Source organism: Dermacentor andersoni, chromosome 3, assembly GCF_023375885.2.
Source record: "Dermacentor andersoni chromosome 3, qqDerAnde1_hic_scaffold, whole genome shotgun sequence".
Lineage (NCBI taxonomy): Eukaryota > Metazoa > Arthropoda > Arachnida > Ixodida > Ixodidae > Dermacentor > Dermacentor andersoni.
The window spans coordinates 24326-49794 of record NC_092816.1 but is presented as its reverse complement, the minus strand read 5'-3'; the positions used below and the strand labels follow the sequence as shown (position 1 = coordinate 49794).

The 25469-nt window shown below is 46.8% G+C and overlaps 1 protein-coding gene across 3 annotated transcripts in view; it reads left to right on the top strand.

Annotated features, from left to right (window-relative positions):
* Positions 1-25469, top strand: part of Aldh7A1 (aldehyde dehydrogenase 7 family member A1) — a 65278-nt gene that overhangs the window by 26724 nt on the left and 13085 nt on the right. For 2 of the 3 annotated variants that reach the window (XM_050169445.3, XM_055065710.2), the window contains exons 5-7: positions 13940-14116; positions 21187-21393; positions 21538-21630. In XM_050169445.3, coding sequence (XP_050025402.1) covers positions 13940-14116; positions 21187-21393; positions 21538-21630 — 477 coding nt within the window. Of the gene's footprint in view, positions 1-13939; positions 14117-19727; positions 19899-21186; positions 21394-21537; positions 21631-25469 lie in introns of those variants that run through there. The other variant, XM_055065711.2, reaches the window with a different exon arrangement.

Below are 25469 nucleotides of genomic sequence, written 5' to 3'. Positions count from 1 at the left end.
AGATTGTTACTCCGCCAGGTAATCACAGAAGCAAATAAAATCGTTGTCATGTAACCATATTAAGATGCCGTCATACTTGATACCTCCGGAACATCTGCTGTTCTTGAAGAGTCTTTTCATCGGCGGAAGCGATGAGGTGTGCAAGAGACATGGACAAAGTCCATGGACATGGACTCTTCAAAAGTCAGCGGCACAGTTCATTTCACTGCTGACCCTGTTTTACTCATGAAACTTCACTGCGAACTGAAGTGAAACTTGACAATAAATAGTTGTAGCAAATCATGCGTTTTATTTCACTTCAATAAAGAATTAGGCTTTCAGCGTTCCACTATAATAGATGAGTGAAAGCGTACAAAATTATGTACTTATAATTTTATTTTTGGGGTTACCGCCTTAGTTAGATAACAGGGAAAGTTAGAAGTCTGAACTATTTGCAGCCTCGTGGAGGAGCAGTGGCTGGCGGTTATGAGGGCGTGGGCGGGGCTTCACTGCAGACTTGAGTTATATCAGACTATATTTAGAGTTAGCCATATACAGTAACTCTGTAGCTAGTCTACCGTGGCCGCCACAGGGTGCCACAGCAAGCCTTTTCGCTGCTGCGACACTCAACTTCTGGCCAGAGCTTTGCCCTCTTGGCTTCTCCGCTGTGTAACTTCCAGTGCGCCAGCGGAGGTGAAAAGAGAGGAAACCAGGTATCGGTGCGATAACTCCACTTATACTTAAAGGATCTGAAAAATTTTTGTGGAATGACACTTGTGAGATGATGTCCTTAACAGCAAGATGATTCTATGATTAGTTAGAAAAGTGTTCTGAGGCCCCTTTAAATAGGTATACGGTCGAACACACTCATAACGATCCCAGATATAACGATCTATCGGTCATAGTAACATTTCAGTGCATTTACGATTTTCTGACCCTACCTACCGAAACTGCTTCCAGATATAACAAACATTTTTTAAATTGCTGTACTGTTCCAACGAACGCTTCGAACCAAGTCAAGGTAAAAAGAGGGCACACTCGAAGTATCGATCCATGGAAGCACGACCGAAGTGGGCGTACAGTAGCGCATTCACCGCTCCAGTCCAACCGCGACGATAATGCGACATTCAAGATGAGCAAGTGACTGCCGCGTGCAGATTTCGGAAGTCGCGAAGGTCATGAGCTTTGAAGGCATGCCTCCAGGGAGGAGGTGTACAGCATAAACAGCGTGAGCATGATACGGGGCGTGCACAGCGTGTGCGCCGTTGGGATATCGGATGCCACAATGGTGTCACTGTCATTTCTGTGCCATTGCCCATGCAGCACCACGTGCATGAAGCCTGTTTCAATGATTTGGAACGACCATATATGTCCTTCTGTCATGGAAATAACGGCCGCTCAAGCATTCCTGTCAACGCTGCCAGAGTCGGCGAGTGCGCTGCACCATGTGCTGCTGCCATGCAATGTTGTGAAGGATTGGCAGTTACTACCTCGTTATCAAGAGATCACAGTTTGGCGACGCTTTGTTTATGCGTTGCCAATTGCAGGTAATGGTTCACAGTGCTGTTTGACATTTCGAACATCTCATTTCTTTTCACCCGAAGAGACATCATTAATTTTATGGCTCTTTCATGGCTGGTGCACGCCAGTTGTAATGCCCAGACCATAGGGCTATTTTTTTTTATTAAAAAAATCTTTTTGCTTTTTAACTCGTGTGGAAAAAGTGTAGCTCTGCGCACCTACACGAACCGATTTTTATAGCAGTAATGTAGCATGAAAACTACACTTTCTACACCACAGTTTCAATGAGTGTAGGTAGCAGAGAAGCAAACAGGCTGGTGTGAACACATGGCACCATTTCGTCTGTGACTCTTAGTGCTGATATGGTGATGATCGTGAAGGTTCGCTGCAGGGACAGCAGCAAAGTGCTGGCATGACCATGTGTCATAGACGGTCACAAAGGAAGGTGAGCTAATCCTCCAAGAAGACAAAATTTTCTTATTTACAGATGGTGCTCGCTGTTTCAGACTCCGCACTGTACTATATGCATATATAGGGAAGTTGTCTTCGTGCGCTGTGCACTCCTGATGTATTTGGCTACAGTTTGTCTAGATTTGTTGCTGAAAAGAAACTCATACATTGCCTTTTAGTTTCAGGCAAGGGCATATGTGAAGCCAGTAACTACAATGTCAGGCAAAGTGTGAAGTCAGTGAGTGAGTGAGTGAGTGAATAAACTTTTATTGGGTCCACTAAAACACGATAAAATGTGCGCCCAGCTAATCCCACAACAGGACTGACAGGTCTAGCCTGCCAGCCCGATCACGGGCATGCTGGATGGCCAGGATTTGGTCCTCAGACAGGACTTCGCAGCAGCGCATCCCACTCCTCCTTGGTGAACTTCAGGCCCAGCGACCCGCACTCCCAGAGCATATGAGGCAAAGTAGCAACCTCACCACAGGCCACGCAAGAACAATGCGGATAAATCTCGGGATATATGCTTTTAAGGGACGTCTCCGTGTGATAGGAGAGTCTCTATGTCCGGGGAGAGAGTCGCCCGATAAAGCCACCCGCAGCCTCATGGGCAGACCCATTGAGGTTCAGAGGAACCCCCTCAATCGCCTCGATATGGGCAGGGAACCAAAGGATGGAGTGTATGGAGGTGTCGCCGTGTTTGGGGCCTTTCAGAATTTGAATTACCTGCCAGACTACCCGGCCTTTCTGGAATGCCCTGACGGCCACTTTCGAATCACTGTACACCCTTTCTCTCCGACCGTCTTGCATGGTGAGTGCAATGGCCACTTGCTCTACCACCTCAGGGTTCATTGTCCAGATGGAAGCACAGTTGATGACTTTGCTCTAAGGTGTTGCCGTTTTTCCACGTCCCATTGATCTTCTCGGTGAGTTATCCGATTGAACGGTCGTCAAGGTTCCACAGCATCTTGTTGGTGATTCTGTCCGCGCCTGGCGCACACTTGCCTTTGAGCATAAAAATGGCTTGTCTAATTTCCCCCACGGTGAAGTCTTCGTCCAATTCCAGATGGGCTGGGCCGAGGTAGTCGGGAAACCGGTCTTCCTCGTCTCCGTGCTTTATGGGAAGGTACTACGCCATGAGCTTGGCAACCAGCTCGTCCCCAGAACAGGATGGGGTAGCTTTGTGCAGGGCTCTGGCAAGTGTGTCTCTCTGACTGGATCTGGTGTGAAGTTGGGCGCTTTTTGTCTGCTAATGCAGAAGTCAATGTGTAGTCTGCGAGACCTTCGGGAAATGGTGGCATGACGCAGTAGTTTTCATAGTTTACACTTCTGGCCAAATAGAATGCTTGTCTCTTTTGTGCAGAATAGTCATGTCCCACTGGTAATAAAATATCACAAGCTCGAATAAAAAATGGTGGCTGCACTTGCAGTTTCACAAAAACAGTTGAACGAAACCAGGTGCCACTTCGTGCGCTGTGCACTCCTGATGTATTTGGCTACGGTTTGTCTAGATTTGTTGCTGAAAAGAAACTCATACATTGCCTTTTAGTTTCAGGCAAGGGCATATTTATTTATTTATTTATTTATTTATTTATTGTACCCTCAAGGCATACAAGCATTATAGAGGGGAGGGGTCAATCATTCAACATAAATATAGTTATTTGCACATACACAATTAAAAAATCTTTAAAAATGGGAACGAATGTAATTTCTAATAACAACGAAAATTCACACTGTCATGCAAGGCTTGTACAATGATTACGGCAAGAAAATAGCATTGCAACCGATTGAGACACTAAAAGATGAAGTTTTCCAACCAACATAGAGAAGAGAAAAAAGAAATGTTGGAATGCGTTAAATTCCGCTGGAAAGAGCTTCACGAAAATGGTCACAGTTGGTAATGTTAACTAATGAGGCGGGAAGATTGTTCCAGTCTAGGCTGGTTTTGGGCAGGAAAGAGTGCGAGTATGTTGCAGTGTTTTGGTGAGGGACATGGACTTTATGGTGGTGATCTAGTCGAGATGAAACAAAATTAGGCGGTTTAATGATCCTGTATGATCCAGCCTTCAATCATGCTGCACAATAAAGAGTAATCTTTTCTGAAAGGCTTGCATGAACGTTTATGCCAACTTTTGATCCGAAAACACAGCGTACACAGAGGTATGAGCCGTCCGCAGATCACTGCAGATGTATGGCATGCGAGATTTAGCTGTGATCGTCTATTCTCCTTGCGCCCGGTCTCGAAATGAGCAGTTGCCGCTGAAGCGCAACGCCGCCCTCCTCCCTCCCATCCCCCCACGGCCTTTTGCACGATGGTAAACAGCATGTTTGCTCTCCACTTTCTTCGTTCGCGTGCGCCAGATTGAGCCGCAATCGTCGGCTTCCCTTGTGTGCTTTCACTCGCACATACAGCATATACGACGCGGGGCGACAGCGTTATCGCCCTTGGAATTTATACGGAACATCACAGCAACGGCGATGTTGAAAAAGCGCTTCGAGTGTCCATATAATTGCTCTCGCAATAATGTTTTGCTAAATTGTTTGCCACCGTTTTATCAACTAGCGACGATGATGATGATGAATCAACATTTATTGGGCCCGAAATAACTTGGTGGTGCATACAGGCACCAGACGGGGTGGTTCTCTCGTTACAGGACCCATATGTTCCCAGCAGCTCCTGGCCCCTGTCCGTCACTGCAAGCTGAATCGGTAGGGCGGGGCTGTATAACAGTCTCCCATCGTTCAAGGGGTTGGCGATTGGGGGTGTTGGTGGGAAGGGGACGAGGGGGGGATCTTGAGTTCTGTGCACTCTGCCAAGACATGCAGCAGGGTGCCCTTTTCTCTTCTGCAAAAAAGGACAGAGGATATCGTGTTCCGCAGGGTACATGTGGTTCATCAGTACGGGATGCGCAAGCGCTCCCGCCTGCGCTCGACGCAGAATCGTCTGTTGTTGCCTGGTGAGTTTGGGGTGCGGTTCTGGCAGTCTGCACCTTTCCGCTCAGTACATCCGGGTAATGTCCCGAAAGCTGGTAACCGGGTGCTGTAGCTCTTCCGGCTCGTGCTCGACCCGGATTGACATTTCTCGGGCATGGTAGTCGGCGATGGTGTTGCCTGCTACCTGAGAGTGAGCAGGAACCCACACAAGCTCTACCCTGCTCTTCCCGGAGGCTTGCCTTAGGTAGAATGACTCGGGCCGCGGAGGAGATTACCCCTCTGCAGAAGCTTCCGTAGGCTGTCTTTGAGTTGGTGACCATGGTGTCCATGCTTGGCTGTGAGAGTGCCAGGGCCACGGCCGCTTCTTCGGCAACTGCGGGGTCTGTTGTCTTCAGGGACGCGCTGATGATCAGCCTGCCTTTTGACGTAACTACCACCACTGCACGGTCACTGTGTTTTCGGAGGGAGGCGTCTGCGCAGAGGCTTGCGGGCTATGGCTTTAGCCCACGCGGTGCGCCTGTCGTCGTCCTTGCCCGGCGTCATGTCCCGGGCAAGCAACGAGGGCAGGAAACTGGGGGTTGGGCGAATAGCATGGAATATTATATTTTTATTATTCGTATTCAACTCGGAAACTATTCATTCAAAAATTTTCGAATATTCAGTTAGACACTAATATCCAAAACAAATCGAATAATGGTTGTGCAGGAGCAAGAACGGTTCTTATCATTTGTTTCTATCAAATTTAAGAATGTGTGTGATATTGTGCTGAATCTTGTTACTGTTTCGTGCTGCTAGCAAAATTTTGCCTAACCCCTAGTGGTGACATAGTGGCCTCGGCATTGCGCTGCTAAACCTGGGGGTGCAGGATCAAATCCCGGCCACGGCGGCTGCATTTCGATGAGAACAAAAATGACTGTATACTGTACATTGGGTGCACATTAAAGAACCTTAGGTGGCCAAAATTAATCCAGAGTCCCCTGACTATGGCTTGCTTTGCAATATCATAGTTTTGGTACGTAAAACCCCAAAATTTAATTTGAACAAAATTTTGCTTGTAAAGTGCGCTCAGCGACCAAACGTCAAATGTATGTGGGAAAGCCAGCCTCTCGGTAACGAGGGGCACATGCTTGTGGACAGCGTGGGCATGTTTAGAGCTCAACGAAAAGGGATGGGCAAGAACAAAACTGCAATTATAATGCTCTTTCCAGTATAGGTTGAGTGGGCTGATCCTCAGCAGTGATGCCCGCTTACGCAGTCTCCCTATGCAAATATGCCAGCGTCCCGCCAAATGCCCATGTTGCACCTTCGTGCAGTGTATCACATGCCTGTTAGATTTCAGAAAATAGTGATGGCCAGTCTGCTGCCACAATGCGTGCCCGAGGTAAACCTGGAAATTGTAGTACAGATCTCGCAGGTAATGGGCATTCCGCGATAAGCATTACCACAATGCGTGTGTGCATCACAGTATGCTAAGAGGTGCTATTCTAAACGAGTACAGCTGCATTACTCATGTTTACTTGGAGTTATAATCGCCTTTCTTTCGTGTAATCGAAGGTGGCCTTTCCCTTCTTCCTGCAGTATAATGCTGTACATGTAACATTATATTGGTGGTGCATTTATATTCTTGTAAATGCAGTACGTCGACAACAGCCAGTGGGAATTACTTAATTTTCCACGTTGACATGAGTCAAATACACAATCTTTTAGTAGAAGAGCTTACTTGCCTAATTTCTTAACCTAGACAATGTAATTGCATGTTTTAACATGCTAAAATAACTACACTTGGTAATAAATGAATGTGCATATCATTATTCAATATTCAATTCAATATTTGAAGCTAACTATTAATATTCAATCTATATTACAGCATTTTGATATTCAAACACCCCTACAGAAAGCCCCTACGATAAGCCTATTCTCGCCTTAAACAGCAGACAGCTTTCGAAAACTGGAGCCAGGAAAGGTGGCCAGCAATGTAATGAGTATATGGAGCGTTGGCAGCAGTATATTGCCACACGCTAGTAACACTGGAAGCCGAGGACAAATATTTGTGTGTGGTAGTTTCTGCACAAACGAACAGTAAACAACCATTTGCTTGGAACTGACTGCTTGCCTTTTTCTCTCGTGACAAATTGGTGGAAGTGCTGGGTACTGTTGCGTACTCCAGGGTAGTGTATCGTACTTGCCGAGAAGTAGCGGCGCCTGCCTATCGAAGCTCGACCAACGTTACTTATTGGGTAGCGTGGCATTGTCAGCGGGCTGCAGGCATCCGGTAGACCATGGCGACCAAGCAAGGGTGAGACGATTTCTAGTGCGAAACTTGCATGGTTTATTCAAAGGTAGATGAAAGAAAATGAGAAGAGCATGAAGTGATCAAAAGTACATTTCGGAGCCCCTTAAATAGGCTCTCTACAATCGTGGGTGGGCTCTTGCTTCCGTCGATGTCACGTGACTGGCACAGAAAGAGGGCCCCTCCTCCTCTGGTTATACCGAGCCTGCTGAAAGGAAGTCGTCCTGCCTTCTGGAATTGTAGACGCCTGTCCGTCTCTTCTGCGCGTTGCGGGTTCGTGGTAGTTCTCTTCTAGGTCCAATTCGAGGAAAAGGCCTCTCTAAACTCGCGCACACACACACACACAAAAAAGAGGCCTGTACACTGCGGGGCTTCCAGCTGACAGGTAGACACTCGAAACGGTCATGGCGAATTAGGAAGTCACGCTTCATTTCGACGAGGCCTGGTGGAAGAAGGTAGGGTGAGAGAAAGTTCTTTGTGCACGAGGTGCGGGACGCCAACCATCGCAGGAGAAGTCGCGCCTCATTTCGACGAACATGATCGGGTGAAATTCCTTTCGCCACGTGGTGTCAGACGCCAACCCTAACAGCATCTCCGGCGGGGGAGGAAGATCCCGACATGTAGGGGCCAGCAGCCGCTGTACGAGGGATCGGCGTTTCGCTAGCAGAATTCCCCTTAGAGGTGACGAACCCTTAGTTCATAGCAGGTAGATTCCTGGGAGTGGTCATCAGTCCTCGTGGCGCTCTTGTGACTTTTCTTCCTGGTCCAGCCCGGTGAAATTGGTCTTGCAAGCAGGTCTCGCAACTTTCCGTCTCCTGCGTGGGCAAGCAATCACCCCAGAACAGTGCCGGACCCACAACCACAAAGCAGCAAGCACAAGGCCACCCTCCCCCAAGACACACCCAGCTTTAAAAAAAAGAGAACCCACTACACCTTTCCCATTCCCTACACGCGTCCTCCCCCCTCTGAACACTAAAAACAACCATTTCTTGAAAGCGTTAAGACGTGGTTATTAAAATCTGCTTACAATCGGCTTCACTTCAGAAAAACGTACAAATTCAGAAAAACATATGAACGAACGTAAAAATGCCACGGAAACCCGGGTGAGCATAAGGCTTTCGTTACTCCAGGGGCAACGACTCAAACTGTCGGCATTGCCGTTGAGCTTACCCTTCTTGTAGCGAATATCGAAGCTGTACTGTTGAAGAGCCAAGCTCCAACGCAAAAAGACGACCGTTTTTCGTAGACATGGACTGCAGCCATGTGAGGGGACAGTGGTCAGTCTCTATGGTGAACCTTGAACCGGTGATTTAGCACGCTAGCTTCTGCACTACCCAAACTACGCAGGCGCGTTCCTTTTCTGATGCACTGTATGCTTCCTCACGAACTGAAAGCTTTCTTCTGGCGTACAGTACAGGGTGTTCGTTCATGTCATCTCTCTTTTGACAGAGCACCACCCCCATACCCCTGTCGCTGGCATCACACTGAAGAATGAATGGCTTAGAGTAGTCGGGCGCGTTCAACACTGGCTGACTCGTTAGTGCGTTCTTCAGCATACTAAAAGCCTTTTCTTTTGCGTCATCCCACTTTAACGTTTGTGGTTCTGTTTTTCTGAGAGCATCCATTAAAGGACTCGCAATCTCGGAATACCGTGGGATATATCTTTGGTAATAACCCGCCAAGCCAAGGAACGATCTGATTCCCCGCTTGGTGCGTGGTTGCGGGAAGTTGTCTATTGTGGTCAGTTTAACCTCGGAAGGCTGACGAGGGCCTTGCCCTATTACATGACCTAGATAAGCTACCTCCGCGCGCCCTAATTGACACTTAATCTTCAAGGGGAGTACGGTAGCGCGATTAAAAGACTGGACAAAAGACACATAGGGACACACACAGCCCTGTGTGTGTCCCTATGTGTCTTCTTTTGTCCCGTCTTTTAATCGCGCTACCGTACTCCCCTTGAAGATGCATTACCAACAAGCCCACATTGCAACCCTCTTAACACTTAACTTGGCCTCTCGTACACGACACAGCACGGTTTGCAGGTGTTGCATATGGTCCGCCCATGATGAAGAAAAGATTGCTATGTCATCGAGATAGGGAAGTGCAAAGTCCTCCATTCCTCGTAGCACCTGGTCCATAAGGCTAGAGAAGCAATATGGCGCATTCTTCAAACCAAAGCTCAGGACTTTCGGACGAAAGGTTCCCATCGGGGAAATAAATCCCGCAAGCCTGCTTGCCCTCTCGGTCAACGGAACCTGCCAATACCCTCTGACTAAATCAAGCGTAGAGATGAAATTAGCACTGCTCACTTTCTCAAGCCTTTCATCGATATGGGGTATTGGATAAGTCTGGTCATTCGTGATTAAATTGAGCCTGCGGTAGTCGATACATGGTCGCGGCTCCTTTCCTGGGACCTCAACCAAGATAAGGGGCGAGGTATAATCACTCTCTCCTGGCTCGATTACACCTAGCTCTAACATCTTGTTTATTTCAGTGGTCATGACTTCACGTTGACGAGGCGAAACGCGATAAGCTTTCGAACGAACTGGGTCCAACGAGGTTAACTCAATATCGTGAACGATCGCAGTGGTCCTGCCCGGTGTGTCTGAAAATACGTCTTTAAATTCAAACACGAGCTCCCTCAGTTCGGCCCTTTGATTGGGATTCAATTCCGCCTGTTCTACTAACTTGTCAATGGTCTCGTGAATGTCTTTTGTCTCCGTTACTGCTGTTAAGTCCAGAAAGTCGACAGGCATCTCCTCAGGTTGGTTATTCAGGATCACTACCTTTCCCCCACCTTCAAAGCATCGCGTGCGAGCCGTCCTGTCTTAGTAATGCTCAGCATTGCTTTGTGCCTTACGCATTTCCTGCTCAGCGATCATTGTGGCAGGGCTTACGTTCAATAACTTTCTGCATTCTGCCTCGCGAGACATTTCAGGCTCCGCTGCTTTCCTGACCTTTTCATTAGCTGGCGCACTTTCCGCGTCATCCCGTATAGGGCTGTCCTGTTCAGTACTGGTTGACAAATCAGCTGTTAAACCTGTTTCCTCCACCACTGGACACTCATACACTGCCTTGGCTGCGAGCTCCCTTGCCTTGGAACGAGTTAGGGCTTGCACTGTTCCCTCACTAAACCCGATTCCCTTCCGTTGTAGCAAATCCTCTGATTTGTTAGAAAACAAATACGGATACTGCAGCGGGAGATGTGCCGAGACGGCGGCTTCAGTGTCCAGTACTCCAAAAGGGCCTTCGATACGAATCTTGGCCACAGGGAGACAAGCACTGGAGGCCTCTACGGCTTGCCTTATCGAAGCACATTCTCCTGTGATTTGGCCTTCCTCTACGTACGACGGGTGCACCACGTCCATTGTGGCTGCCGAGTCGCGATACACTCTACACGGTTTGCCGTTTACCACGAAGTCTCGAATGTATAGTTCTAGCAAGTTCACATTTTCTACATTACTACTTAGTGACATTAATACAAGTTTGGGATTTCTGCACCCCACAGAGATACGCCCCGTTTGCTGGCAGTTGTAGCAAACTACCGCCTTTCTGCGCTCCTTTCGGGTGGTTCCTTTTCTCCACGGTTCACTGCTCGGATTTTATCAGGTCTGCTTCAAGCTGTCCCATGAAAATGTTCACATATGTGGAAGCAAATGGTGTCCCCATGCTAGTGCCAAAAGTTCGGAGTTCTTCTCTCCCTTTCTTTTTTTAAATTTTATTTATATATGTATTCCATTTCAGTATTTTTTTCACAAGCACCGTTTTCTGTCGCTCCTTTTATTATTTCTTTCAGAGAGACAATAGCCCACAGCCTCCAGCAGAGTAGATAATAGGGGCGTGCAGTGCAGATGTTCGTGTCACTGGCCTTGTGCATAACACCCCTTTATTCTCAATTCTACACCTTCACCACTAACACACCTTCGGTCGTTGCCGCACCCACCCGCCTTTTTCCCTCTCCCCTTTAGAAGAACCCTACCTATGTATACTGTGCCGAGAAAAGCATATGTTGCCTTGAAAAGACAAGTCCACTTGTTGAAACGTTGGCTCCCGCTTTTACTTCGTTCTTGTTTTGCTCATCATATTTACATTTGGTGTCGCGAAACCTGGGACTGCAACTGTGGTTGAATGATGGATAGTGGCAAGGGGGAAGCACCTTCTATCTGCATCGCCTCCTGTCAAACCTTGCCGTTCAGAACAATGGCCACAGATTCACAAGGCCGGGATGTCCATGGAAACACATTGTCGGTGCAGTCTATCGGTGCTCAAGGCTGCGGCATCTGGGAGGCTTGAAGGTCAGCAACACCTGTCTTGTGGGTGTAGCCCTAAAGGTGACAAGTACTTCTAATGCGGACATATTGGTGAATTGAGTTACTGCGCATGGGACAAGACAAAATAGAATGGGCCTATTTACTAGTACTCTAGCTTAAATCAACCTGCCCAAGTTAGCACTGTTTTGCAAGACATATTTCACCACTGTAATGCCTATGGCTTTGAGGTTTGCAAGTCTCATGCGGAAGCCTGATCCTGCAGGTCCCTTGAAGCCAGCAGCTGTGCCCATCTGCTGCATCACAGTGGCCACTCCAAGGTTTGAGTTTTCAATGGGAGTCATCATGGCCTTATTCTTTGTGCAGCCAGCACAGCTCCATTATTATTCAAGATTGTGGGAACTGTAAACAAGTGTAACGAGCAAGAACTGCAGCACTTGTAGTCCTGGTTGCATATGTAATTATGTAGCCTGAAAATTATGCTACCTCAATTGCCTACAAGTACCCGAAGCCATGAAGGAAAGTGACCAGCCTGTCGGGTACGTGACAGAAAGCTGGAGAAGATTTGCTTTCTTCAAGGGAGAAGATCATGAAAAGTACCAGGGTGTCTACCAACCGGGAAAGCTGGGAATTCTCAGTGCTCAAAGAAAACTCAGGGAATTTGTGCCTCTATCAGGGAAAATTAGCTGTAATTTTATTGAAAGGGTCGAAAGTCGCGGTAATGCTGGCACGAGTAACAGACAGGAATCGTAACGAATAGTCTTTGACGCCCTGTTGTCGGCTGGAGGAGTTGCCAGTGTAGAGTCAACAACAGACTTTCCGGATTCCCGATAATTTGGACGGCTTCGCGGCACCACCACGTACCCCCTAGAGTCAATGTAATCAGACCATCTGAAATTTCGGACGCAAGAACTTTTTGCCGTCCTATTTTTCGAACGTTCTGCATGACCGCAGGTCCGAAACGGCATTAGTCAAAGCCACCACCACTGCCATTTTGATTACCTCGCCGCCTCGAACCTGGCGCTATCGCACGCAGATCCGCTGGCAGCCGTAGCCAGCCACCACTGCGGCAACGCTACGCCTAGCTGCTTTGACGTTCGCTATTAAACTTCTTGCCGTTCAGTGCCGTGTTTCTTCATTTCTCTGCTGTCAGCAATAATTTTTGCTTAGAAACTCGGAAAGCACGGCACATTCCATATTGCTGGTTCCTGAAAGTTTTGCCTCAGTACATTTGTGTGACACGGTGAAGCATTAGCTAAAGTATTGCGGTGAAGCTTAACAAGCGTTGGAAGGGGCAATTGTCACGGGACACAGTATGTATTCCTTAATTTTGCACGCGTGCACCCGCCCTCTCCTGTCACAGTAGGAGCACTGCTATGCCTAATAAGTGTGCTGACAGGCATTCAGAGCTTTCCAGATGTGCCTGTGTCGATTTGAGCCCTTAAGAGCAGTAAAAGACATGCATTTATTTTTTCGAACTGCCTGATTTTTTGGAAGTTTTCGTGGCCCCTAGGAGGTCCGAAAAATTGGACGTTGACTGTAAACTGACCAAAAGTATGCTTCAAATGGTCTGTAGTGCGAACGCGCGAGAAAAGGAGCATGAGAACAGAATGGACTGACGCATTGAGGAATGAACGGGGAATGAAGTATGCGAGTGCTTCTTTGAAGGAGCCTGAGCTCAAAAAACACACTTGGCTGACGCTGAGATGCAGGTGTCCCTCATACTAACCAAAATAAACTTTTTAAAGCAGTGAAACACCACACTAAGGCGTCATGTGCAGGCTGAGAGTATGTCGGGACAGTTGAGGTTGACTTACGAGCTGTTGGGAGAGACTCTCAATTGTGACAAAATTCGGGCCTCATACCGCTGAGCTTGCTATCAGTTGGTATAAATAGCTCATATTCGAAAATATTTGCTTCTGTATGCATCTCCTTTTTATTTGTATTTGAGAATGTGACTCGATTTGCAATTTCTTTCAAAGATATTTTATTTGCTGTGCATTTTACTAACCCCTCCCTTCTATTCTTTTTTTGAATAACATAAACACTACTCCTTAGTATTCAAATTGGATTAAGTCGCTTCTTTAAAAAAATTTTTTTCATATGCTTACTAAAGAGTGACAGCATCGGGCGATATGGTTCCAGCCCGTCTTGACATAAAACAGAGTTCTGCATTACTCAGGGAATTTGGCAAGGGCACTCGGGGAAAACCTGGAAAACTCGGGGAAATTGGAAATGTCAACTTGGTAGACACCCTGAGTACAGATGAATAACTACTGTACTTGGATAGAAGGGCCTGAATGGCTACAGCATTTGGGGTTAGAGAACACTGCAACATTGTGAGTGAATCTGCATGGTAATGCATGCCATGTTCAATATGACCAAATATATATGGCATTGTTGCTGCTATTCATAACTGCCGCAGGAACACCTGACTGGTTGTCACTTGTTTGACAATCAGGGGCACTAAAGTGCTGGCACTGCATCAACTGTGCAGGTATATGACCAAGTACTGTCGAGACTCAAGAATGCCTACAGCCAGGTTCGTCTGGGTGACCCTCTACACTCGTCAACCTTATGTGGCCCCCTACACACTGAGCGTGCAGTGGAGGAATTCCTGGAAGCTGTTGCTGAAGCTGTCAAGTCTGGTGGCTGCATTGAGTGTGGTGGCAAGGTGAGGAAGCTATTATTTTCTGACTAACGTCTTCAGAAGCTGTACGATAACATCAAGTTTTCTTTGTTTTCTGGAAGGTTATAGCATTCATAGCTGAGTGATTAAAAAAAAAAAAAAACAGATCATACCAGCATGCTTCACCTGGCAATCTTGTGCATCTGTGAAGGTATAACCACATGCACGTAATTTTTGAGTGATGGCAGCAAATGGTGGCAACAAGCGACAGGTTGTTTCGTTGCAGAGGTCTATCTTTTATCATCGCTTTTAGGGATGTTCGTTTTTGGCCAGCTAGAAAACTCGGCTTGTTGCCCGGAAGTGCATGCAGCAGCTTCTGCCAGTTACCACGTGATTGCGTAACTACATGGTAGCAACAAGTTTGCCCACTTTGATCTGAATTGGCTCTTGCTACTTGCTCTCCACTGTGATGGCAAGAAATAAATGGTAAAATCAGCCATTGCTTCATCTCATCTTTCGCTGAGGACAAAGTATCAGCGATGCTTTGTGGCTATTATTGAGATCAGTTGTTTTGATGCCGTTAGGCCTGAGATGCCACTGAAACCTGCAGAAGTGTTTAGAATTTTGTCAACCAGGTGGGCACCACAGCATTTCACTCTGGTGACCTGGAACGCATATTTATTGTCAGATGTCAGCAGATTAAAACTAGGTCTAATAAATTTTGGCAAAAACATTAGACTTGTGGCATGTTTGCAATATTTTTATGAGTGTATGATTGTACTTATTTCAAACAATGAAAATTTGTCAAGACCTTTTTCGCAGTGTCACGTCCATGAGGTTGCCTCGCCCTGTGACGTGACAATGTGATGGGGTCTGTCAGCTTGACACTGTCAATTGAATATTGCATACATGTGATCACCGCTTTAATCCTTTCAGGGTCGATCTTTTTCACCATATGCGACTGCCCAGGGTCGACTTTTTTTTTTTTCATTGCAGATTCCAATTTTTATGAGGGATCTATTTCGAAAAAAATTTACCGTAATTTTTCTGCGTAGACCGTAAAGTGAAAAAAAAATTTTTTTTGTGTTGCTATATATTGTTACGTGTGGAAAGACACAGATGAAAAAGCCTATTTACAGGCTGTTTACACTGGAGCCAGGCAGCCAGGCCGACACTCGCTCGCGCCAAGGGCACCGACCAACTTCATCGTCGTTCTCGTGGCAGTTTGTCTCTTGAGCATCGCTCGATGATATCGTGATAATATGTACTGTTTATTCATGAATAACAACAATTAAAAAAAAAGGAAATAAACTTATAATTAAAAATCTGATGCATTGTTATACACATAGTTGAAGGCTTAGAAAATGCGCACACGAGAATATTTCGCAAGTCTCAAATGTTCCTGCTCTTACACTAATATTTACTTCCATAATGTAATCGAACTGCGTAGGTGAGTGCACTCAAGAAAACTGTGTGGATGTGTGCCCGTCGAAAAAGCAACACGTCTGACAAACTTCCACTAATCTTCATCTTATCGCCAACCAGAGGCTATTAGTTATCACGAGTCTCCAAAAAAAAAAACGCATGCATGGTGCATTCTTCCTATGTGCACTCCTGTGAGCACTAAACGACCAAGAGACAGGCGGTCTCCCTTTTAGCGATTAGTAACGAGATAGCCATCAGTTTCGCGAGCGCAAGAAGCTGAAACCACCTGCAGAACAAAACCCAATCCGCCGCCCGCCCGCACGCATGCCAATGCGAGAGTGCTAGTATACAGGCGCGCCAGAGCAAACTAGCTCTAAAACAAACCATGAAACGAAAACAGAGGGGGAGGCATGAGAAAATTTCCTGTATTCCCACATAGTGGCAGCACATGCCAGGGAAGAAAAGGTTAGGAAAATTCGAGCGCTTTTTAAACGTACAGACGGCACCGTAAATATATGGCATTGACCATTTTGCACTTGTTCGTGGCATCATATATTTACGTCATTGACCCTGAAAGGGTTATCAAGCAAGATTGGTCACTTCCCATCTGCGGTATGCAGTAAAACATTGTGAACATGCACCCGCTTAATAAGTAATTCCAGTTTAATATAGTCGTGATGAATCCCCTGCCCTGTCGCCATTGAACGAAAAGAACTACAAAAGCAAATTTATAGATTGTGCTGAACCTGTAATTTATTGCTTAGCATTGTCGTGTGGTCACAGCTATGTTGGGCAAACTGGCCCTTACCTTAACGGCCAATTGCATGAGCACAGTTACGTCGAAACGTGGCCAGCAGCTTTCTGGCGACGCATTGTAAGAGTTGCAGTTGTGTTCCTTTGTTTCACACTTGTAGAATTGTTGGCCAAAGTAGGAATCGGCTTACAAGAATGATAATAGAAGCAGAAGAAATAGAACAGATGGGTGAAATGTGCATAAGCATGGTGTCGATCACGCTGACAAGGAAAGAATTCGATTTTCTGGGTGTGCCATCCTCGCTCTTGTAGAAATGCTGACTCGTGGTGCCTTGGAGTTTTGCGCACTGATGTGCTCAGGTTATCTGATTTATAAAAAGTAGTGTCGGGACCAAAATAAAAAGTGAGAAGTTGCGCCTATGTGTGTATATGTGCCTTTTTTCGTCCATGTTTTCCGTGTGCTTGTACAGTTCTAAAAGGTCTAGTCTTAGATTTATAAATACCAATGTCAGGAAAACAAATGTTATATATTAAATGTATCTTTCATATACGCGTCGTTCACTGCCTATAGAGTGCCACCTGGCAGGCGCTTCCAACAGTACGCTCAGGAGCAGTAGCAGACAACCCTTTGTGGCAAGGATGGCTGAAGTTCGCGGCTGCAGTTTCTCCTTTATTCGCGTGCCAGGCTGCTTCTTCTACGGTGACAGCTGCAGGGAAGACTCTATCCTCTACGGGAGCGGGCATGAACACAATGTTACCGCTGTTTGGGACAACCCAATCCATTTCGTGCCTGGTGCTGCCCGCAGACAAATGCAATGAACCCCATTTATACAAAGTGTAGCTATGTTAACTAACCGCTAGGTTAGTCAACATAGCTAACATTACCCTCTGGGTGATGTTAGCTAACATAACATCACCCTCTGGGTTCCCGGGGGAGGATGTGACGATCACGTCGAGCGAACGCTACAGGCAGGAGTAGATGCGGTTCAGAATTACTTGCGTGGAACGAGCCCCGAGTGCTCGGCTACCAAGTCCGAACTCTTACTCTACAAACCCACAAGGAGAGGTCGTAAAACCCTGCGCGAAGAGGAACGGGAATATTCCAAAATACGCATTACATTGGCAGATGGTACTCCCGTACCGCACGTAGAGAAAATTAGAATCCTAGGGTTACACCTGCAGGCAAATGGCCATAACGGAGAGACAGTGCGAATACTTCATCGTTCGGTAGATGACACGGTCCGACTCTTGCGTCGCATCACGAATCGACGCAGTGGTATGCGTGAAGAGTGCGCGATCAGTCTCGTGCAGGCGTACGCAATAAGCCGCATAACGTATGTTGCCCCCTACCTGAGGTGGATCGGGTCCGAAAAAAACTGTCGAATGCATGATCCGAGAGGCTTTCAAGAGGGTGGTCGGCGTTCCACTCAACGCGAGCACCGACAAGTTTCTAGAGCTCGGAGTTCACAACTCCCTCAACGAGTTAATCGAGGCGCACGACGTTGCGCAGTACGAACGATTATCAAGGTCAAAGGCAGGTCGATGCATCCTCGAGTCGCTCAGCATCGCGTACCACACTCAGCATGGAGAAAAGACGGCGGTTCCCGCCTTTTTATTTTTTATAACTCGTTGAGAATAGTTTTGTAGGCACAGATCTACAATGCGTCATCTTCCTTTTTTCCGGTACCCGCAGCATGACTAGTTTCCAAAAGTGCACCGGGGAAATTAAATTATCCTGCACTGTTACAGCATTTTTATTGCCGAAGTGTCATGGCAACCAGTAACTGAACAAAATGCAATTCATCATGCAAGTGGTCAGAAATGCGTTTAATGGAAACACCTCTGGTGTCTTTCAATTTGACGAGTCATCCCAGAATCTTTAACTCGTGAGCGGCCAGTCACTAAGTTGAGCAACCGTTGGCTGCACCGCATCATCATATTAAGCTAAGATGGGGTATACCATGGGCAGGCTCGGCAGCTAAGATGGAGGGGCTAAGCTAAGATGGGGGGGGGGCTCGGCAGTAGATCGGGCTGACGCCCATGGTCAGTTAAAAAGTAGACTGGCCCAACCACAACAATCTGGCTTGGCTTTTACAAATGGCGAGTCCGTTGACGACCACCGGCATGCTGTCGGCAGATGACACCGGGCCGGCCTCATGACTGACGGTTTAATTATCGTGGCTGTGTTCGTCCAACACACGGACTGGCCACTTCCCCAAGACGGCAACAGCATCGCTTGTCCGTGGCAAGAGTTCCTGTGCCGTATTCATATTTGGGTTTGACCCACTTAGCCCAGCCCCCCCCCCCCTCCTACCCCCTAAAAAAAATCAATTCCTCCTACTCTTCAAATTTATCCGATGCCCACCTCTATGGCGTAATGCAGAGGCAATGTGTCGCTTCATACTGTATACCGCACAACTAACAAATTATTATATGCTAATGAGAATATGCATATGGCCTATTCCGAGGAAGTACTGAAATGAAATGGAAGCAAATAACAACTTAATTACCCAGCAGGACTTAAGCTAGAAAACAGACATGTAGATTATAGATTTTCCCCTCCAATTACCTATTCAATACGGACGGAAACAGCATTCGCATGTGGCGTGCATCGACTCCAAGGAGAAAAAAAAAAAAAACCAGGGAAACGTTGGTGCCACATGTTTTACTTCACCTAATCAATGTAATCAAATAATTGACCGACGATTCCTCTAAATGAGAATGCGACTTCTCGCGTCAGGTAGCCGTCAAAGGACCGGCACCGCTTCGGTGATTTTACCCGAACTGTGACAACAAAAATGAATTTTGTTTTTTTATAGGATGTAGAAAGATGAAAAGGGGGCATAATGCCAAATCAGTTGCTATGCTGGGGAGAGCACTTTTCTACATCGTGTAAAGCGCTCCATGCCCTCCTACCAGCGACATTAACGCGTCAATAAGAGACTCGCGAAGCAGCGGATATCACTTCTTAGTTTCTGTCGAAGTAACATTGCCCTCCTTAATGGTAAAATCCATGGCAAACATGATGCGTGATTGAACAATCACTCTCTAACTTTATGCAATATTTATTGCGGGTTTCGGTCGTTTTCTTAAGTCAATTAAGCGAATTCCTTCTAGCATCAAGACATGTGCGAAACGGCGCGCTAGGCTCATCACATGATGACTCCAACCAAGAAGAGCCCGCCTAATAGGTTTCCCGGTATGCACAACACCAAGTGCTGTGAGGGTAAAATAAAATAGCCCCAGCCCAATAAAGAGCGCGAAAAAATGACCATTTTTACCCTCGTCACTTATAAAAAACATGCTAAGTGATTTGTGGCGAGAAGCTCGTTTCTGGTAATGTATATTGATTAAGCAGGCTGTTCACAAGCTGTAGACCGAACCAGCTGGAAAATGCTCCAGTTAGTGAAGTGCGCCTTCCCGCGACGGCGCCTCTGGCACTCGGTCACCTGTGGGTCAAGCGAAGTGTACTTTACAGCAAAGCCAGAGCGGCGTGCTCCACCACTGTAGCAGACGATGCAAATCGCCTCCCCGAGGTCTGTGTGCGCCTGCGCTGCTTCACTTTGATGCGCCGCCGCGCCGGACGCACTGGCACCCCGCGGAGCACGGCCACGGTGAGCTGTGTTCACCCTAAGAGTGGACCACCCTGTACATAAAAATTTTCATTGAAATTGAAGGTGACTTTTAGATAAAACTCGAAGAGATAAAAATGTGTCGACACGCCTACAACGTTTTGGAAGGCAATAGGGTCGCTCTCATCGATGGCCACTTCTGGCACGGGAGAACAATTCATACCAACTAGCCCAAGTCGAAGTTCACTGACACGGTAGAGTCGAGGGCCCCCATAAATCATACGGTAGGTTTGGCATGGAAAAATCAAAGAGCGTAATTCTTTCTAATAAAAAAATTCCTTTTGATATAACCACAGCCCATGTAAGCAGGGACACTATCTCAGGGCTCAGTGAGTAAGTGAGTCTATGCAGCTCTGGAAATAAATCATGATCGCAGGGCTCATTTGCTAAATTTAGTGTCTACGAAGCGGCATTGTAGTTGAATACAAATTTTACATTTCTCTCATAATTTTAATCACTTGGTGTTGCTTTTCTCACCATTTCTCTGGCAAGTGGTTTGTTTTGAATATTAGTTGCACCACGCTCTATCGTGTTGCGGAATCTTCAAGTATGTTTTACATTATTTTCTTGCAAATAAAACTTATTACCACTTTCTTATGCAAAAATTTTGTTTGTTCAGGTTAGCTTAAGACTATTTCTGTTTAGCGTGCATTCAGACTACTGGAAACCACTAGGAAAATATCGCCTTATCAACGTAAGGATAAAAATGTTATAAAAAAGAAAAAAAAAAGAGTCGGGAACATTATATTGCACCTTTGTATGTCTCCATGCTGGGTGTGTGTGTGTGTGTGTCTTATGCTCCAGCTACTTATCCGGTCGAGTTCAAGCAAACCTAAATTTGTCAATTTCCTTGTTTTAGTTTTGAATACATATGGTGTGCTTACAAAACAGCATATATTAAAAACCTAAGCAAAGGTCATCTAAGCAAAGGTTGTCGCCTGTTTGTGTTATCCAATAGCACTAATTCTGATCGCTGGACGAATGATGCCCATGATATTTGCTCGCTATCGATGGTAGGAGCAAAGAAAGAAAGGGTTACACCAAGCCAACTAACTTGCCTCACAAGCAGCCGCAACAGAAAGCTACGAATGCACTGTTGCAATTCTTACTGACAACAAACCTGTGCGACCGACTCTAGCACTGTTACCCTCTGCTGTGAACAGAAGTGATCTTCCTATGCCCCCCAGTGTAGCAAACTAGATTTTTCTTCGGGTTGTGCCTTTCCTTTGTAGCAACCCTCTGATCTGATTGAATGGCCACTGTGTGTTTGGTGCGTTCCCTGTGTGAGTGCCTCCTTTCGTGCAGCGCGTGGAGAGGGATGGCTACTTTGTGGAGCCCACCATTGTGACTGGCTTGCCACACGATGCACCTGTTGTACACCGGGAGACGTTTGCCCCCATCGTGTACCTTCTCAAATGCGACAGTGTGGACCAAGCCATTGCATGGAACAATGAGGTGGAGCAGGGCCTCTCCAGCAGCCTCTTTACTGCCAACCTTGCCAACGTCTTTAAGGTGGGTAGCCAAGGTTGCGTTCTAGATCATTCCTCTCACATTCCTACAACGATATGCTAGAGAAAAAATGTTTTCAGTGTCCATTATAAATACTTGCTGGACACCATGCAATAGACTGTTATCTTTGTATTTTTCATGATATAGTGGCTGGGACCAAAGGGCTCGGACTGTGGTATTGTGAACATTAACATTCCAACAAGTGGAGCAGAGATTGGCGGCGCCTTTGGTGGTGAGAAGGTGAGCCCCTTGGCTTTGTCTGCTGATTTGTATTGCACTGTGCTGCAGCTTTTACAAAGTTGTGCTGTGAATGTTGTCATGAATGTTGCATCAGTGAAGTACTATAAGTATCGTTAATAAAAGTGACTGACTGGAGGCGATTATTTCACGATACACCCTCATGTAGGTTTGATAACTGAATCGTGGTTACATAAAGATATTGACGATGCTGTTGTTTCCCCCCCTTATCAGGCTTATTGCAAAGGCAGGTGTGTGAAAGGAGGTGGAGTGGCTATCTTGGTCAAAGAACATATTCCAGTTGTACTCTTGCGTCAGCAGAAAATATTAAATCCATCACTTTAAACCTTACATGCTGCGATATGTCATTGTTACTGTTTGGCTTCTACCGCCCTCCTGACTCGCCACCGCAGTTCATGCATGACTTGCACGAACACATGCCAACGTTTCCTCATGACAAAATGCTTCTTGTTGGGGATCTTGAATCTCCCAGAAATAGTGTGAGCATGGTTTCTTTAATCCCGATATAAATTCAAAAATTAGTTACTTAAAGGGACACTAAAGAGAAAAATTATTTCTTCTGAATCACTAAGTTACCCTTCTACAACACTGAAAACGCCAATGTTACAACGATAAAACACTTAGTAAGCAAGAAAAAAGACAAAAGTGAACTACAGATGGCGACGCCTTCTTGAAGTTCCTGCACCTGGACATTGTGAAGTCATGGATATTGATAGTCTTCTAGGGCCTACTTACTTACTTAGCGGTACAGATTGACTGCATTGTGTTCCAAAAGAACCTAATATTAAACCTGGCAAGTTTGAGGTACATTTGCTGAGCCAACGCGGCCCAAATACGAAAAGATACTTTGGAATTCCCAACGTCACACTGACGTACCGGCGTCGGGGTTCTGGCGCAAAATTCAAATACTGATACTTTGACCTTCATTTTTTTTCATCTAGCATTAAACTATTATTTTGAAATGACCACCTGCAGAGTTCTCAAACAATGCTTTATCAGTCTAAACTGATTTATTGTTTTGCTTTAGTGTCCCTTTAAGTGGTATCGTATTTTGTCACAACTTGCAACAAATTGTTAAACAACCGACAGGCATTCAAGGCACTTCAGCGACTGTACTCAACCTTGTCTTCACCAGTCAAATCATTGGCGAATTTTCTGTGTCGGTTGAGCCTGGCATCTCCGATCATTAATTACATGGTGTATTTTTTATTTTCCGCTTTCTTCGTGCAACAAAAACCGATGCAAGAAGGTTACTGTCAAAGACTTCTTGTGTGCCAGGGACGAGAGTGTGTTATTCTATCTTGACTTCCGTTTCAGCGAATTTTGTGGCAATGATGTTATTGACCTTTGGAGCAAGTTTAGAAACATATTGACACGTGAACTTGTTTATCTTTTACGGGTGAGCGCTCTTCACAGTCTAACAAATGTTTTCGCTCAGCACAGGACGTGCCTGCATGTATTGGAAGTTTCTGGAATGTTATCGGTAGTTCTATCTGCTGTCTGGTTGTTGCCGAACCTTGTGTAATCTGATTGCATGTATGCGTGACGCAAATGGTGTGGAACTTTCTGGAAGACACGCGAGCACCAACAATTACTTCAGAACGTTCGATGGCTCATGTATATAAAGCTGACACGCTTATCCCGCAGATCAGATTTTGACAATCACCGACTGTGTTCGCTGCTACCGTTGTGCTTTAAATGTAGCCTGTTCTGCGGGCACAGGTTCGCCCAATAAAAGTTAGTTTCGTCATTTGCAGTATTGCTACTGTGTTCTTTGCCGTCACTACTACGTGACATCTGGTGGAGGTGGTTTGCGTTCATGTAGCGGACGCCTCCACAAAGCCGTGACCCAAGCCCTAAAGCGAAGACCAACACCAGCATAGCCAAGAACCAGCAAGGTAGCCACAGGCTGCTAGGAGTGCCCCCAGAGTACGGACTTCTGCCTGAGACGACAAGGAAGATCGTCGCCAAGTCAACCCCAATGGCAGCCCCAGCATCCCCCATCATGCTTCAACAGCCCAGGGAGCCACCGACCTTTCGTGGATCATCGTGTGAAGACTCGGAAACCTGGCTGGAGACCTATGAATGAATCGCGACTTTCAACAACTGGGACTCCGATGAGGAACTGTGGCATGTATACTTCGCCTTAGAAGACACCGCCAGAATGTGGTTTTAAAACCGGGAGTCGACCCTGACATGTAACCTGTTCCGTAGTGGCTTTTACGGACATTTACGAGCGTCGTGTGCATGGAAAGGGCTGAAGCTATGCTAGAAGCTCGAGTACAGCTACCCAACGAGACCATAGTGATCTTCACCGAGAAGATGACGCGCCCATTTCGGCCACGCTGACCCGGATATGTCTGAGAAGAAAAATAGGTTCCTCATGCATGGGGTAAAGCAAGAGCTCTTCACCAGATTGATTCGGAACCCACCCAAGGCTCTTGCCGAATTTGTTTCCGAGGCAACAACTATTGAGAAGAAGCTCGATATGCGGACAAGGCATTATAATCACCGACCGTTGACCGCAAACCATACCAATGTTCAAGCACTTGGCAGCGACGACCTGCGGGAGACCATCAGAGTGGTCATTTGCGAGGAACTGCAGAAGCTCTTTCCATGGTCGCAGAATCAAGTGGCCTCAATTGCTGACATCATCAAAGAAGAGGTTCAGCAATCGCTTGGAGTTCCTGAGGTGCAACTACTATCAGTGCAGTACCAGCCAGAAGCAATGACCTATGCCACCATCACCCGCCGTCAAGGTCCCCCTCCACGACCGCGCCAGAGCCCTGTAATGCCGCAATTCCGTCGTTCGCCGCTGCCACCAGCACGCCCGTCGGCGAGCGCAGCTACGCGAGGAAAGCAGACATTTGGCACTCCCCCAACCACCGCCCACTCTGCTATCACTGTGGAGAAGTCGGCCACATCTACCGCCAAAGTCCTTACCACGCGATGGGACCTCAAGGGTTTGCCGTAAACGCACCATGCCCTCGGGAAGGTCAGCACCCTCATGATATCACTGACTACCTCGCTGCTACTCAGTGGAGCCCTCGACAACCATCCCGTTCGGCGTAACCAGCCCACTACCTGTTGCCGCAGCGCCGTCCTTACACTGACCCAGCCTGGGGCCGGTCCGTTAGCCCATATCCGGAAAACTAGAAGCAGCAACCGATGGAGGTGCAGTTGCTGTTTGTCTGACGAAAGATTTTCCGCCGCCACCCAATATGCAGAAGAGACTATCTCAACGACATGACACGCCGCCATTCCGACAAAGCCTGGAAGCAAAGAATGGACCGACCAAAGACCTGACAATGCGACGTACCAGCCACATGTCAGCACGACGCAGCCATGTCCGACGCCAAGACCTAACTGTAACACAAGACAAAGAACCACCGACCTCGATGTGCTTCTCGACGGCCATGCAGTCACCACCTTAGTGGACACAGGAGCCGACTACTCCGTCATGAGTGGACCCATCGTGGCCTAGTTGAAGAAAGTTAAGATTGCATGGGAAGGGCCTAAAATTCGGACCGCTGGAGGACACCTCATTACGCCGACTGGAATCTGCACAGCAAGAATTACTGTTCATGATTGGACGTACCCTGCCACCTGCATTATTCTCCAACAGTGTTCACAAGACGTCATTCTCGGCATGGACTTCCTGGCCTTGAAGATCAAGGGAGCATCCCGCCTCGCTCCAGCATAGTTATTTCCGTCGGCACCGAAACACCCGCAGACGTAGAAGGCATAATCGAGGGCAACACACGTCTACTACTCAACCGTGAAATTTGTGTCTCAAGAGCCAGTTCAAGCGGTGTAGCACG